This window comes from Larimichthys crocea, chromosome XVIII (assembly GCF_000972845.2).
Source record: "Larimichthys crocea isolate SSNF chromosome XVIII, L_crocea_2.0, whole genome shotgun sequence".
Taxonomy (NCBI): domain Eukaryota; kingdom Metazoa; phylum Chordata; class Actinopteri; family Sciaenidae; genus Larimichthys; species Larimichthys crocea.
Genome location: NC_040028.1, coordinates 5,064,479 through 5,080,620, shown reverse-complemented (window position 1 = coordinate 5,080,620; position 16,142 = coordinate 5,064,479). Strand labels below are relative to the sequence as shown.

Here is a 16,142-nt window from a genome sequence, read left to right as displayed (position 1 = left end):
GAACATTACAAATTCCTCAATGTGGACGATGATTTAAATCAGGGTTGCCCAAACTGTTCCACAAAGGGCCGGTGTGGCTGCAGGTTTTCCTTCCAACCAAACAACAGCACACCAGACTTGACTCATTTAATCAACTGATCTCAGTCTTCAGAGAGTTGATTGGTCAAACTGTGTGCTCTTGGTTGGTTGGAAGGAAAACCTGCAGCCACACCGGCCCTTTGTGGAACAGTTTGGGCACCCCTGATTTAAATGATCAGGAATGGTTAAATTAACACCAGTGTAACCCAGGAGAACGTCACACTTCCTCTGCGTGGGACAAAGTTAGAGAGCCCTTTGTTGGAAGAACCCAGGAGAATCCAGAAGAACACCGTACCTCCTCCATGTCGAAAGAGTCTGTGTTTTCGGTGCGAAGTTGGGCCAGCTGGGGCGGGGCCAGGATGGGAGGAGTTTTCTCTGGGGTTGAGGTCAGGTTCTTCTCCTCCTCTTTAACCACCTGGGTTCCCTCCTTTGTTTTCTGATTGGTTGACTGAAAGTCAGTAGATGCCGGCTGATGCTCTTCATTGGCAGTTGGTCCGGTGCTGCACTGTTCAGCACTGATGGGAGGTGAGACGTTAAATTCAGTTCAGTTCATTTCTACATTTGACCCACCTCTGATCAAACAGATGCTGAACAGACAAAAACTGTTTGTTTACATCTTCTTACAATAAATTAATTAGCATTAAATAGCAGAGGGAATTAAAGGATAGTGACACAAAAGAGAAAATGAATATGATAAATATGAGAAAACGAAATGACTGCAAACAGGTTAAATATTAGCTAGCTAACATTAGATGGTGTTACTGGTCTGTCTGGACGTACCTGTCATCTGTCTCTCCATCCCCGTTGGTTTCCTCGGTAACCGTTGCCAGGGAACAGCTGTCTTTCTTGCGGTTGTGTTTCTGGCTGACTGTCTCCACCTGGTCGGGGTCAGTATTGCATCCGTTCGGCTCTGGGCTGGTGTGTACGTGACCGTTGGTGTTTGTGTAATCAGAGGGTGCGTGTACATTCGGATGTGTGGGTTGGTTAGGCGTGTGTGCTTGAGGCGACTCAGCAGCCGCCGCATTTAGGTTGTGTTTGCTGATGGATTTCTTAAGAAGTTTGGCAACGTTCAGAGCCGAGTTGCTCTTCTTTAGAGGAGGAGGCTCACCACCCCCTGCTTCTCCTACTTCACCTCCTGAGGGACAAACTGGGCAAACAGATCAGAATAAAACACACCCACGTCAGTCAAACCTATTGATTATTTTGTGAACATAAACTGACAAAAGTATATTAATTAACTACCTTTGTCCATGGTGAAAGGTTATTCGGATGTCACTGTCAGAATATCATTGACAAAACCAGAGCCAACTAAAATAGAGTTTGGCAACAAAAACTTATTTTAAGAGACTACACTGTAAATAAGAAACCACACCAAAATATCTGTGGAAGAATTTAGCCCAAAGGACACAATATCCACAATTTCCAAAAATTCTCTGGCTTGGGACCAGAGAAGTCAGCGGATGTTGTTGATATCTCTCTTTCTCTTTGCATTCCTGAGACCATCTAGTAATATCCTTTATACAGTCTACAGTTTTTATTACACTGCTGCCTGAGGCTGCATTCAGATCAAATCCAGCACTGCGGCGAAAATGCAGGTTTTTCCAATTTATTTAAGTGGAGTTAGTTTGTTTTGGCAAACTATGGCCACCAATGAGACAGTCAAATCAGTCAGCCTGAAATGTCTCTAAAACTGAGACTATCCAAGTGGATTCATGGACAAAACTCTGTTGTGTTCTCTCTTTGTTTAATTCATGTACCCAGCTTCTAAATCTGAGTCTAACTCACAATTTAGGCTGCAAAATAGTGACACGAAAAAGTTTAATTTGATTTGTGTCTAATGGTTTGAGAAAGAGAGAACGAGCAGTGGTTGAGTGACACCAGGGCCGGTCTTAGCTATGGGCAATGTGTGTTCGCTCGCCCAGGGCGCAAATGTGGCCAGGACTGGCGCTGAGTGACACAGACAGTGAATGAGAGTAAATGGGTGCTGGCATTAGGAAATCTGGTTAAATAGCAATATAAAAAGTTATCGCCCGTTCCCACCTGTTATCACAGGTGTTGCAGGCATCAAATTCAGAATGAGTGTATATTTACAAAAAACATTTAAGTTTATCAGTTTGAACATTAAATATCTTGTCCTTGTATTAAGTTGAATGCAGGTTAAAAAAGATTTGCAAATCATTGCGTTGTTTTTCTTTTCTTTTTTTAACAGCATCCGTCCAAACCTTTTTGGATTGGTTGTTGTATACTTGTCACATTTTATCAAAAGTTTATTTTTTCTATTTAACAGTCAACATAAAAAACAGTATGAGTCTGTAGCTGTTTGGTTCTGCTTAAATCTAAAATACAGAAAAGTTGATCTTTAGTGAACCTGGTGTGGTTGCCATGGTTACCTTGGTCCTTGGAGCTGATGCGTTGGACAGGTTGACCAGAAACTTGACTGTAGAGCTGGAAGAACTCGTTAGCTACTGTTGTCAAGACCTCAATCTGACGGAAACGACCTGAGGGAGACAGAGACATATGTTGTAGAGCTCTATGACACACCGCTTACATGATAAATATGCCTAATGAAGATCACTTTCATTCAAGTGGCCTGCACTGCCATCAAACAGGAATTCATCTTCAACCCCGCTACCAAGGAGAAAACAACCATTGGCTGGAAGTACAACAAAAACAAAGAGCAAATTGCCCCAAGACACAGGGATTCTACTAGAGAACAGATTTGCTCCACTTTCCCAAAATCCTGACTCCCCAAAAGAAAGCTCATCTTCCAGCACAAGAGAAAGGTATGAAGCTAAATCATATGCTAAAAGGCCACAGAAAGAGCTAACAACTGGGCCTGAAACTCTGATAGTGGGTGACGGAGCTGTGGGTGAGATAAAACGCTTTTGCAGCAAGAAAAACACCAAAGTACTCTGTTTTACCAAAGATATGGTGTCTGATATCTCAAAGAAGATCCTGAAGAACGCTACTGAGCATCCAACAGTTAAATCTCTGATCATACACACAGGAGCCATTGATGTTGTGAAGCAACAATCAGAGGTATTAAAACAGGACCTCTACCAACAGTTCGGCGAGGAGATAAGAGATTCAGCAGGCTGATGATGCTAAACAGATGGCTCAAAGATACACGTGCTACTCAATCAATAAACTTTATTGACAATTTCAACATCTTTTGGAAAAGCGGGCACCTCTTTAAGGCAGATGGATTTTGCCTTAACAAATCAGTAATACAGCTGCTAAGCTCCAATATTTTTAATTTTCTGCGTCAGACACCAGCAGCCACTGCCAAGGACCAAAGGCAAGGCAATCCAAAACAACAGATAAGGCGGCACTCTGGTGAGGGCGCTGAGATTAGGACTGAACAGGGAGGACAGCAGACCCAGAAAGAACCGGCATCATCATTATTCTCACCCCAACAAGTGGAGTGTCCCCCAGCCCCAACAGGGGACACCCAACCTCCACTCCCCCAGACTCCACCCAGCCCCCAACTCGCTCCATTCAGTCTGGACTCCCCACAGAGTCTTGTCAATATGGGATTCCAACTAACACCACGCCAAAATCCCCTATTTTCTCCACTTAACCTACCACATCGTCCAGCCCCACCTATTCCACTTCGGAAACAACCCTCGACTAAAAGTCACCAAGCCCCCCCACCTCCTTTGAATCATCATATCTGTGAGTCTGACTGATGCGCCGGGTACAGACTGCAATACTGATATAAATAATCTTCACCAGAAAAAATCTCAGGGCCCTATGGCGTTAGTTTCAGAACTCTCTTAAAAAGAAAAATGCAATGAATTTGGTCACTTTTCAGATGAAAAAAATCAAATCTATAAAGGTTAAATATCAACAGAAATCTACAAAATGACAAAATGACGCAATCCATAAAACCGCCTAGGAATGAATCAACTGTGATGTCAGAATTTAATACAGTTGATCCAAAAAAATTGTAGAAGAAACAGTTCAGCATCTTAAATCATCGACATGCTGTCTTGACACAATGCCATCTGACTTTTTTAAAGCTATTGTAAAATCTGTCCAAACAGATCTGCAGCAAATAATAAATTGCTCACTTCAATCAGGCACGTTTCCTAAATCCCTAAAAGTAGCTGCCATCAAGCCACTCTTAAAAAAGCGAACACTAAATACTTCCAAGTTAACCAACTACAGACCTGTCTCAAATCTTCCTTTTATAACCAAGATTGTTGAGAAAGTGGTTTTTAATCAACTCAGTAATTTCTTGAACTCCAGTGGACTGTTTGAAAAACTTCAATCAGGTTTTCGAGCTCACCACAGTACAGAAACAGCTCTTATTATTCTGTTCTGGTCCTGCTGGATCTCAGTGCTGTGTTTGACACTGTGGATCACAGCACACCGCTGAACAGATTGGAAACATGGGCAGGACTCCGTAGAACAGTCTTAGAATGGTCCAGGTCCTACTTGGAGGAGCGGAGTTATTTGTACGAATAGTACGAATTGTGCTATACAAATAAACTTGCCTTGCCTTTCCTATTATTCCAGAAGTACTGGTTGCACTGGGATCACATAGCGCCTACAAGCAGGAAGTGGGGGTAACTGTGGGCCCAACAGCAAATTTTTGCCCTGGGGCCCCATAACAGGTCCATCCAGCCATGGATGTAGCCAAATAGCCAGAGTAGCTAGTTGTTTAGGAAGATGATGTCTACATTCCTGATCCCACCTACAAAGCTCTGATTGGTTGATTGTTCTTCCAACCAATGGAAATGGACATTTGCAATAACCAGTGTCAGCCGTTTTTGCATCAGAACATGAGTTAGATAGATGACAGATGATGTGTCTCTGCTTGCATATTCAGACATGTAGCACTTTAGCTCACCAGATATTCTTCCCACTATCTGACCTTCAGCCTTAAAAGTCATATCACGCAGTCTGACACATTATTTCAATAGATAAATTTCACACTGTGAACCTGTGAGATTGTAGTTATCGTAAAACATCATTAAACTTCACCAGTATCATACAGCCAGTTCCAAAACTATCTAGAGAAAGTAACAGCCAGTAGAATAAAATACCTCCTATGTCTGTACAAGTCACCTCTATCCTGATGGAAGCAAATTAAGTTCTCTGTAAAGTGGGCCTTGCACCGTTCTTTAAGTGTAATAAATGGCAGTCTTAATCAGTCAAACTTTGAAAGACTGTCAACATGCAGCAGCAGCAGCAGCAAGGCAGCGGTCTTCTTTGTCTGACCCGGTTTAAATATCTTTTTCATGGTATCCAAAACACCCATTTTATGAGATCATTTAGACTCATCTATGCTCTTTTTTAAACCATATTAAACCAACAAGGATCATCCTCTAGAAATGGCATCGGTAACTTCAAAGTCAGAGGTTGTGCCCGAAATCGAACAGCAAAAATGTATAATTGCTATAATTACTACAATACTGTAATCATTTTGATATTGCTTGTATCATTGCTTGATAAAATTACCCAGTGATCCATCTTAAATCTTTTAAATAAATATTAAATAAAGATTTTTCAAGCTTTATTTTGACAGACAGCTGACGAGTGACAGGAATGTGGGGAGAGAGAGATGGGGACAGACATGCAGCAAAGGGCCGCAGGTCGGATTCAAACCCTGGACCGCTGCTGAGCCTTCCTTCGTACATTGGGCGGATTGCTCTACCAACTGAACTAATCGACACCCCAAAACAAGAGAAAAAAAAAAGAATCACAGAAAGTTAAACCAAACAGGTGTTTTCTTTTAATATTTGCAGCTGTTGAATGTAGTATATCCCAATTTTCGTCCCAAATATTGTCACTAACTGGAGGACCCTGAGTGATGAGACTGCTGAACCTGTGCGATAAAATATCTGCTAAGACTCTCTCCAGGAGGTTGAACTTGATATCTTCAATTGAAATTTGCAATACTTTGTTCAGTTTCTCTTTATCGTTTTTAATGTAGGTGTCTTAACTCCTAGAAATCCCAAACATTTGAAATGTTATCTTATCGAAGGGAGTGAATGAATGAACAAGTGCGTTAGATGCGTATATCACTGCACTGTGGTTCCTACCTATGTTTGATAAAAAAAAAAATAATAGTTTGGATTAAAACTGCAGAAATGTCAGGGCAGAACACACGTCAGAGCCACTCCTCCCGTCGTCTTCTAAGGTTGTGTAAGTCGAGCTGCCATTCTAATCTCTGACAGGATGATGAATTGCACACATTCCTTCCTTCCGCATTTGTCCCTCCACCCATCATCTCTCCATCCCTTGCAGTCTAAATACTTGTCAGCCTGTTATGAAATGCAGACTTCTGTCTTTTCTCCATTGCTCTGTAAAAACCACAAAACTCACTAATGTCATCACCTGTAATACAGCACAGGTCTGCACTCTGACCTCACCCTGACCTCTAACACTGCTGTGATGTGAAAATCTACAGACTCATTTTCTGTTCATTCTTATTTCATATTAGATGACACACTGAAAGACGATTGTCTCTGGAAGATTAAGATTAAAAGTGTAACTTTGTTTAAAAATGAAGGCGTCAGATGCATGCTGGTGTTCGTAAACAGGAAGTTAGTTATTGTACTTTGGCCCGCAGTTTGCAGTCGGAGCAGCAGTGGCAACATGATACACAAATTCAACATTACACATATAATTATCTCTGATGTTCATCGTGAATAAATGTCCATAAATCCTTTAGGATTCCTTATAGCTCCAGAATGATTTCTTCAGTGTCACAGTGAAAGTCGTCTCTATCAGTCCGTACACTATCACAGCTTATTCATCAACCTTTCCATGGTGAAATTTGGAAAAATGTGAACAAATAAAGGCAAAAAAAATTAATGATAATAATAATCAAGTTGTTGCCCATAGTATCACACAGTGAATTAACAATAATGCTGTAGCTCTATGGAGCTTTTGAGCCTCTTTTAGCTCCTTGTTTGTTTCTATTGCACATTTACTGTACAGTTTTCTCTGCGCTCTGATAAACCCAGTGTATATTATGCTCCCAGCACCAAACAGCAGAGAGATCAAGCAGTATACTCCGTGGCTGGGAAAAGAAGCCAATGCGGAAGTGCCAAAAACTGCACTTCCCCAAACGTCCACTTGATGCTGGCTACAGAACAAGTCAGTCTCCGTCAGCCACTATGTTAAAATGTCCAACTTCACAGCAGAAATAAACATGTTTACAGCCTGGTACAAAAAACTGTTTTGGTCTCTATAGCTAATTTCCCTGTTCATGACAACTGTACTGAGGGTGAATTGATATACAACTCACCTGTTCAAATTATATCAAGACTTAAAGTTATGCAAAATTAACAGCGTGGACGCTTTGATTGACAGTTAAATAAATAAATTAAAGGTAATTAAAGGTGTCATTACAGCTGGCTTGTTTCAGCAACCAGACGTCATTCAACCTGCCTCAGGTCCGACCATGATCCACGTCTTTGCCAATTTTTAAATTAGCCAGAAGGCAGCAGAAGCAGGACTGCCAAGATGGTGATTGCCAGCACCACATATTTTGAGCTTCAAAACAGCTACAGGTCACGTCGAGCTTAGACTGTCCATTCGTTTTATTGCCGTTACGACAGACACAATTAGGGACTAGCTGGTGACTACAATGAACATTCAATAGCTATAGAGCCACATATTTTTCTCAGGAGTCGGTGGAGACAAACTGGAGCTTGTGAATGTTGGACTTCAGGCAGATATACCCAACTCCAATGAGATGATTGTGTTTGTCTGTCCGCTAGATGTGGAAATATGGAGCTATTTGATAAAACTTTCTGCTGCCAAAAAATGAAACCAGTCTGTTATATAGTCAGATATTTCCACCACATCTGGACTATGAAACACGAACCTCTTATTTCAGCAGCCGTGTGTGATGATAGTAACACTGTGAATGTGTTTCCTGCTGACTGCTGACTCCACACTAATACTCATTCTGAGGATCATAAAACAGGAAGTGAGGAGTAAGAGAAAACGACACGTAGTCCCTCTTTTTTCTCTCTTCATCCCAAGAGATTCGTTCTGATGGTGAGAACAGGGCTTACATAATAAACAACAACACACACACACACACACACACACACACAAAAGCGTGTGCGTGTGTCTGGGATCCAGGGAACCGATGGAACAGTATGAGAATGTTCTGGAAAAGAAGAAAGCTTCCAGGAACCACAGACCGAGCAGAGACTGTTAAAGGAGCAGTTCACTTAAAATGCTCTTGTCACTGCAGCTTCTCTTTAAGAAATGTTTATTCTGTCAGATCCCACAACTTGAGTACCACAACCACAACACCTTTTCAAAGTCACACATCCTCCCCCAGCAGCTGCAACTGCATTGTGCTCTGATTCCAGATCAACCATGTAAACATCATCTGGGTTGTGAAGGATGCAAATTATTTTACTAACTTAACAATTTGCATAAATAAATACAGTCCATTTACCTTTTACTAAGTCTTGTTGAGACATTCGTGGGCCCAAAACCTTTGTACGCTTTCCATTAGACATTCACATCCTGCTCAGGCTGAGTTGGAACTTTTCATCCTGACGCCATCATCAGATTAAAATTCTAACAAGCAGTTAAAAGCCTCAACTGTACCCTCTGCTGTCCGATAATTAGCAAATGTTAGCAGGGTAAACATTGTAAATACCTGCTAAACATCAGCATGTTAACCTTGTTAACATAAGGTTAACATAATAACTTAATTATCTGCATAATTGTATGCCCCTTTTTACATGTATTTACTACAGCTGGCAAAAATCAGAAACTGAACAAATGGAAAAATGGTCAGGCCGTCAAAGAACAATAAGACATGTAAAACTGGAGCATTGAGGCAAAATTATAAATCTGATACACCGGACAGCATAAAAAAACATTTCATGTTGACATGCAAATGTTTAGACCGCTCAGTCTCATTTAGGCCTCATTTCAAACAAACTGGGAGCACTGATGATATCAAAGTGCAAAATCAAGCAGCACGGGTTTTCGATTCCAAGCCTTTGTTGCTCTCTTCCCCTCTCCCGTACTTTCATGTCCCTCTTCAACTGCTCCTCAAAAATACCAAATAAAGGCACAAATGCTAAAAAAAAATCTAAAGAAAAAACTTTGCAGTACTCTCAGCTTCAGCAGAGTGACTCATCCTGTCATGTACAGAGGATCTTTGGTTTGGCCTTTTTTCTTTTAAAGCACCAAGACAGTTAAACTGTCAAGAAGAAGAGAATCAGCTGTGTGTGTGTGTGTGTGTGTGTGTGTGTGTGTGGGCATGCATGTGTGTGTGTGTCTTTAATTAGGGAGCCAGTACCTTCATACAAACACGAGGTTGAAAACAAAAAGAGGCTAGGATGTTAGAGCAGAGCAGGTCTGTGTGTGTGTGGTGTGTGTGTGTGTGTGTGTGTGTGAGTGTGTCTGGGACAAACAGATCTTTGTCCCTGCTGGCGGTGTTATCCAGGCAGTTGGCAGAACAGCTTAAAGAGCTGACGGACCCCACAAAACACCACAATAATAGCTGGAACAGGACACACACAGTTTTTGAGCTTCACTTCCTCTGACTACATTTGCACAACTTCTCAGCTTCTTATCACTCGCTGTGCTTCACCTCCATCGGCAGCTCTGAGGTGTTCTCCTTAAACTGCCAGAGCTCAACACACAGCCGAGGGTACAGACTGTACGGTTATAAAAACTAGAGCAGTGTAGGGGGTACATACTAGTCAGGGCGTAGTTGGGGTTCTCCAGTTCCATACGTTGCATCTGAGCTCCCAGGTAGACCTGCAGGTGAACCACAGGAAGTGATGTCATTATAAAACAGTGACAGTGTGCAAGTGCAAGACTTGACACAAGTAAATCTGGTGTCTTCTGATGGATAAAACAAACTATTTTTGAAGGGAGTTTGGTGTTTTTTCAGCCGACTGAAACATTGGTTCTTTACAAGTGCTCTGAAGCATTTTGAGTTATATAGAGAGCCTTTTTATCCTTATGAACCCTTTTTTGCTGTTTATGGTTCTTTGAGAAACTGAATGCAAAAATAAAAGTTCTTTAAGTCACATTTGCAGCATTGTTGGTGCTTTGAAGAACCTTTTTAATGTTTTTTTTTCCTTTAAAGGTTTTTTGTAATCCTTATTACTGGTTCTTTAAGTGGTGATGGACTAAAAATGGATAATTAAACTGGACTGTGAAGTTGTGTAGGAGTATTTTAGTACCTTGATGTCGATGCCTCGGGCCGAGGAAGCGCTGTTGATGAATCTGGAGGGAACCTTCGAGGCTAGGTCAGGTTCTTCTCGACCAAAACCAAGATTTAAGAGGACTTCCTCAGGGTCCTCCTCGTACAGGTCCAGCAGCTCTGACACACTGAAGACACACACACACACACACACACAGTCAGCCAGTCAGTCAGTATAAAAGTCGGATAGTCAGTTAGTTAGCTGGTGCGTTAGTCTGCTGGTTAGTTTAGTTAGTCTAACCGCAGCGTAAGGAGGTTCTCCACTGGGTGCTCCTGTGACTGCTCCAACAACTCTGAAACACTACGAAGACACAGACAGCCAGTTAATACTTTTCATACACAGCTTTCTTTTAGTGGTTTAGTCTGTTAATGAGGTAGTTGGTTAATTCATTTAGTTAGTGAGGTAGTTAGTGAGCTGTCCATCCCAAGCTTTTCAACAGCCACGCCTGGAGGAGGTTGAGACAGGATAAAACCGGACCAGCAGCAAAGCATCAGCTGTAGCCTAAAACGACCCCATTGGAGCTCATTTTGCAGCAGCCTTTCGCAGAAAACCAGCCACTATTGTCAGCTATTTTTCTAATTCAGCAAAATAATTCCAGAGCTAGCCATGGTGGACAAAACCACAGCCCTCCTTCTGTGCAAAGATCTATTCAAAAATTCTGAAACTTACGTGAGGCAAGTAATAACTACTTTACGGTTCATAAGGCCAACTGAATTTAGAAAACACATCCTTTAAAAGGGAGCTCAAGTGGCTCCATGAAGCTCTGTTGACTTTCAAACCTGACAAATCCTTCAATCTGCTGCAAAAATTTGAGTCTCTCGAACCTTGTATCAGCCAACAGGATGTATTACGCATAATGCACCACCCATAGCCCATTCTGTAGACCTCCAACAGTTGGAACACTGCCCAAAGCCTGGCACCATTAGCCACGCCCCCTGCTCTGACCCACCACCACCAACCAATCAGCTTTCCAAAACACTCCACCACATACAGATCAGATCAACAATAATCCCTTAAAGATGAATATTTAATGAGTTTATTGATTACACCTGCTTTAATGACGACACTGTGAGCTGTTATCAGAATTAAAACCAGTCAAATTGCACTGAGTCTGGTTTTTTATTTTTTTTAACTGTTGTAGGCAACATGTAAGAAGCTTCAGTACTAACCATAAACAATTTGACATCTTTCTATACGTATATATGCTTGTCAAATGAAGCCATGACTACCTATGACTGTAGTTTTGAGGTCCATATCAATGGTCGTATCTAGTTGGTTAGGGTTAGGGTTTGCTTTTATGGATTTCTACTAGAACGTTGCAGTGTGTGTGAACATGAACATATATGATTGTACTGCATGGTGGTCAGCTTGCTGAGGAGCTGGAGGTGTGCAGTCTATTTTAAACTGATCTGTTGCCAAACAAATGGCCATGCGACTGTGTCATGTTTTGCAGATGCATTTCTGACGAATGACCGCAGTCAGTGCTAACCTAGGTGACAAATGTTCCCTTTGACTAAGAAACCACAGTAACTGTTGTGTTAGCATTAGCATTAATTAAACACAGCTTTGATACAGCTGTAGGGGAGTAAACAGTGTGGCTGATATCAATATCATCAAATTACATGCAATTACAGTAACGCATACATTGTTTCCTGTGAAATCCTAGTGTGTATCGAGGTAACATAAAACAAGCCTAGTGATGGCTAGCTCCACCACTATGAGTAAAACTGCTATATAAATACACTGGGGAAATAAAATATTAATTTGCTATTACTAAAATAATATGACAAGTTGGTGAAATCTCACTTTCTTTTATCATGTTGTTCCTCACCAGACTTTATCTTGGGAACTCTTGGTTTGGAGCTCCGGCTATAAAAAGGTTTTGTTTGGGTACAAATACGTTGCTTGAAATGTGATTCAGTTGGTTTGAAATGAATTAATAACAGTCCTCTGTGTCTCCGCTCCTCTCTACCTGACATCCTCTCATCCTTCCTGCGGAAACCTCTGTCTTACTGAAGACTATCGAGGTGAACTGACCTGGACACAGTGCTGCTCTTCCCTGATCCTGTGGAGTTCATACTTCTTCCTCTTTCTTTATACCGACTCCTCTTCTGATCCGCAGGAAGACCAAAACTACACACAGAGGAGGCGCCGAGTTATCAACCAGCTGGAACTATTGAAAGAACTATTGACTGACTACTGAGTGAATGAAGTGAATCAAATAAAAGGGAACTCACCAGGATTCAGTTTTATTCTTGGAGTGAAGATGGTTCGCTGCAGAGAAAAAGATATATTACTTCAATCAGTAAAAGGATCACGTTGAAGGAAAGCAGCATATAATCGTCTGTGACTAATTATTATTCTAATCATTCATTTATCTGTGATTATTTTTTTCTGATTGACTGATGAATCATTTTGTCAATACACATCAGAAAAGAGTCACAATTTCCCCCAGACTACGACCACTACAAGCAAACTACTTCAAATTGATTCTTTTCTGGAACAAAACAACATACCCATAATCAGATTGAACTGACCGTACACTAAACAACATTAAACAACAAGTAGTTCTGACCAAGCAATCTGATTGGTTGTCATTATTTTGCATTTTCCACACTGTCACCTCCTGAAAATATATAACATGTAAATAAATCTGTATAAATACACTGAAGGTCAACTTTAATAAAGTAATACATCGGAATTTCATTTTTTTCAATAATTATTCTGGATTTTATGGAGCTGTAGGCCGCCTCGTTAATACAGGCGTGTACCTCGTTTGTGTGCAGCGCGTCAAACAATTCAGTGAGCATGGAGAAAATGTTGACTAAAGGTCGACTAATATGGACCGAAGAGGAAGATTTCATTAGATAAAAACATGTTAATTTTGGAAATGATTACATCAATCTTTTTTCAGCTCATTTTGACTTTTGGACTTCACAACGCTGTGGAGTTACTGGAAATCTTTGGATCATCCTCCATCAGCTGTGCCGGTGAGTCACTGACATGGCTTAAAATTAGCTTATTAGCTTAAAAATACATGTGATGTTCACAGACTTAGGAGTCTGTCCATGGAAAAAAGATTTTATTCAGCAGATATCTTAATCACTACACAAGACTGATCTAGCAAAGCAGTTTAGTGTTTATATGTGCGGTTTATTTTGAGAACAAACTGCTCCAAAACATGAAAATCTTTTGATTATATATTTTATTTAAGTTGATAGTTGTTGTATTATGGCAATATTACATTTGACGGTGAGCTTTAGCATTTGATATTTCAGTGACACTTACGGAGAATCACTGTCGTGCCAATAATGACGTTGTAGCTCACCCTCTCATGTAATATTGCTTCATTGATTTTCCAATCAGGTTAGCAACCGTAACTAAGTGCAATTGGCCTGTCAAACTTTGGATGTTAAAGTGGTGTGCCTCTAATACTTTGCATTTGTCTGAAACAAAAACATAAGAGCAAAAGAGTCACCCCAAATTCGACCGGGCGCAGACGCACCACGTTGCATGTATGCCGCGGTCGCCACAGTGAAATGCGACCATGCTAGTTTAATGTTTCAAACGCCACAGACTCCACGCGGTCTGGTTCAGAAGTGTCCCAGAAGCGGGCCTCCACTCAGCTCCGCATGAAATACATGGATGTTCTATTTTTGACAGATGCCGCGAGCAGTCCGCGTCAGTTTACACTGAGCAACTCGAGCTGGCGGTAAAACAGACAAAAGACATATATAAGCATATTTACACATGTAGAAGCATATTTACACATGCAGAAGAACATTTTGAAGCACATAAACCAGGAAAATGAGCAAATATGAGCAGGTAAACAAAGTCATGAGGGCTAAATGCTTCTGAAACGCTCCCGGTAGGATTTGAAGTCACGAACATTACAAACAAATCATGCTCTTTGAAAATATGATGTAATGAGCATATAAAATATATGAAGTGTGTGAGCTAAGCATTTTTAGATTAGCCGGGAGATGGAAGAAGCAGGACTACCAACATGGCGGAGGCCGGAGCCACACATTTTGAGCTTCAGTGAGTGGTTAGAACGCAATAAGAGTTTTCATACTTATATTAGGACCAGCTAACTACACTATAAGTGTGACAGAGTCAGAGACAGTGTCTTCAAACTCATTCAGCTAACGATAGCTTCACTGGCCAGCTGGCTTTAGCAGTGACAGTTGTTTCAGTTGACATAATGGACAGTTATCTGTCGTCAGTTAACTTTCATCCTGTCAGAGCACTGAAAGTCGTCTCTGGCTGGAGGTGTGACTGTTTTTCAATTCAGAGGGAACCTGTTGGGACCTGTCGCCCTGCCACTGCCAGTCTCAGTGCCTCACTCTCCCTTTTCCACTTAAGTTCAGTGGAATTTCTCCGCTTCCTTGAAATCTGCTGTGTTTTGGAAAACTGGATTAGAGAGTAGCTGAACAAGACGGTAGCTCAGCTCCTTACACGAATTCACTTGAACCCTATTCAACCTGAATCCTTTAATCAACTCATTCACTTCCATCCAATTCATGCTTTAACACTTTAATCCCCTCACCTCCTGTCCTCATTACATTTGACATCATTACAGCCCATTAGGATCTGTTCATACATGACATCTCACAAGTCTTCTGCACCAATGAGGCTAAAAGCTACTTCAGACAAATGTCGTTCTCAACATAATTACACAACATGTGGTGAGAGCTAATGACAAGAAGTAGACAGAGGCACTTAACTTAAAAGGCTGTAACAATAAAATATGTGAATATATGAAATGGAGAAAGGCTGCAAGGAACAAACATGACACAGAATTTAGAGTTTAGAGACACTCAAATACAGGTCATCAGATGCAGGTTCAGTCCTGCATGTGGAAATAATGTTTGCAGCATCAACAGCATAATGTGATGATATGTCAGCATCTAACCACAAAGTGCTTATTTCTGCAAAACAGCACCTCACCAGAGTTTGGTGTTTGCCTCCACTTCCTCCGACTACAAAAATGAAGCCAAGCTATCTTGGAGATGGCAACCGCCATCTTGTGCTGGTGACACTGTCTGAGCCAGAGTCTGCCCAGTAATGATCGAGGTTGGAGTACAGTACATCAGTACATCGCAAGCGCGTCTCAACTGTCAATCATGACCTGAAACCCCCTTATTATAGCATCAAATAACTAAATAAAAACACACTTATTAGAAACACTTGAACAAACGTCACATGATAATACCTTCCTAAGATAACAGAAACCATGTTTGGGGAGAAATGTATTTGACGTGTACCCTCACAGAGGCTAACACGTCTGCTGTCGTGTTGTCCATCTTTATTCACAGTCAATTTTCTAAACCAAACAATATACCAATATACATTATTCATGGCATCTGCTCAGTCATATTACAGTCCAAACACTGAGCAGCTGTCCTAGACTTAACTCCTCAGTCAAACCTACATGGGAATTCTCAGGGTCTTTTATGATCTTCTGTGATGTGAAAATCTCAAATTTACACACAGCTCAGGAATAAAATCCTGAGCGGAGGATGAAAATATGATACACGTGCTATAGGTCTGTGACAATATTAAAGATTTATATTAAAAAATAACTCTTATCTAGAAGATAAGATCCACAGATGCATGACTATAAGCTCTGTCCTTGACTGTCCCCTAGACTCTGTAGAGGAAATGGAAGAGAGGAGGATGTCATCATCCATCATGAACCACTCGTCTCACCCCCTGCATGAGACTGTGTGTGTGTGTTAGTGTGTATCTACAGCACGTTTGACTTGAATCATTTCTCGTCAAGTGCCATACATTTTTTGGAACTTGCCAGCACAACTCAGCCCTTCCCAGTAAGTTGTGGTTAGTGCAGGACTAAAC

The 16,142-nt window shown here is 41.1% G+C and overlaps 1 protein-coding gene across 2 annotated transcripts in view; it reads right to left on the bottom strand.

The window, feature by feature from the left end:
* The window catches only part of itprid2 (ITPR interacting domain containing 2), a 38,010-nt gene that overhangs the window by 9,100 nt on the left and 12,768 nt on the right, over nt 1-16,142 (bottom strand). Inside the window, exons 7-13 of one of the 2 annotated variants that reach the window (XM_019275580.2) lie at nt 12,521-12,557; nt 12,321-12,416; nt 10,263-10,410; nt 9,771-9,831; nt 2,469-2,576; nt 859-1,225; nt 374-593 (exon numbers count right to left, since the gene is read on the bottom strand). In XM_019275580.2, coding sequence (XP_019131125.2) covers nt 374-593; nt 859-1,225; nt 2,469-2,576; nt 9,771-9,831; nt 10,263-10,410; nt 12,321-12,416; nt 12,521-12,557 — 1,037 coding nt within the window. The remainder of the gene's footprint in view (nt 1-373; nt 594-858; nt 1,226-2,468; nt 2,577-9,770; nt 9,832-10,262; nt 10,411-12,320; nt 12,417-12,520; nt 12,558-16,142) is intronic. The other variant, XM_019275582.2, reaches the window with a different exon arrangement.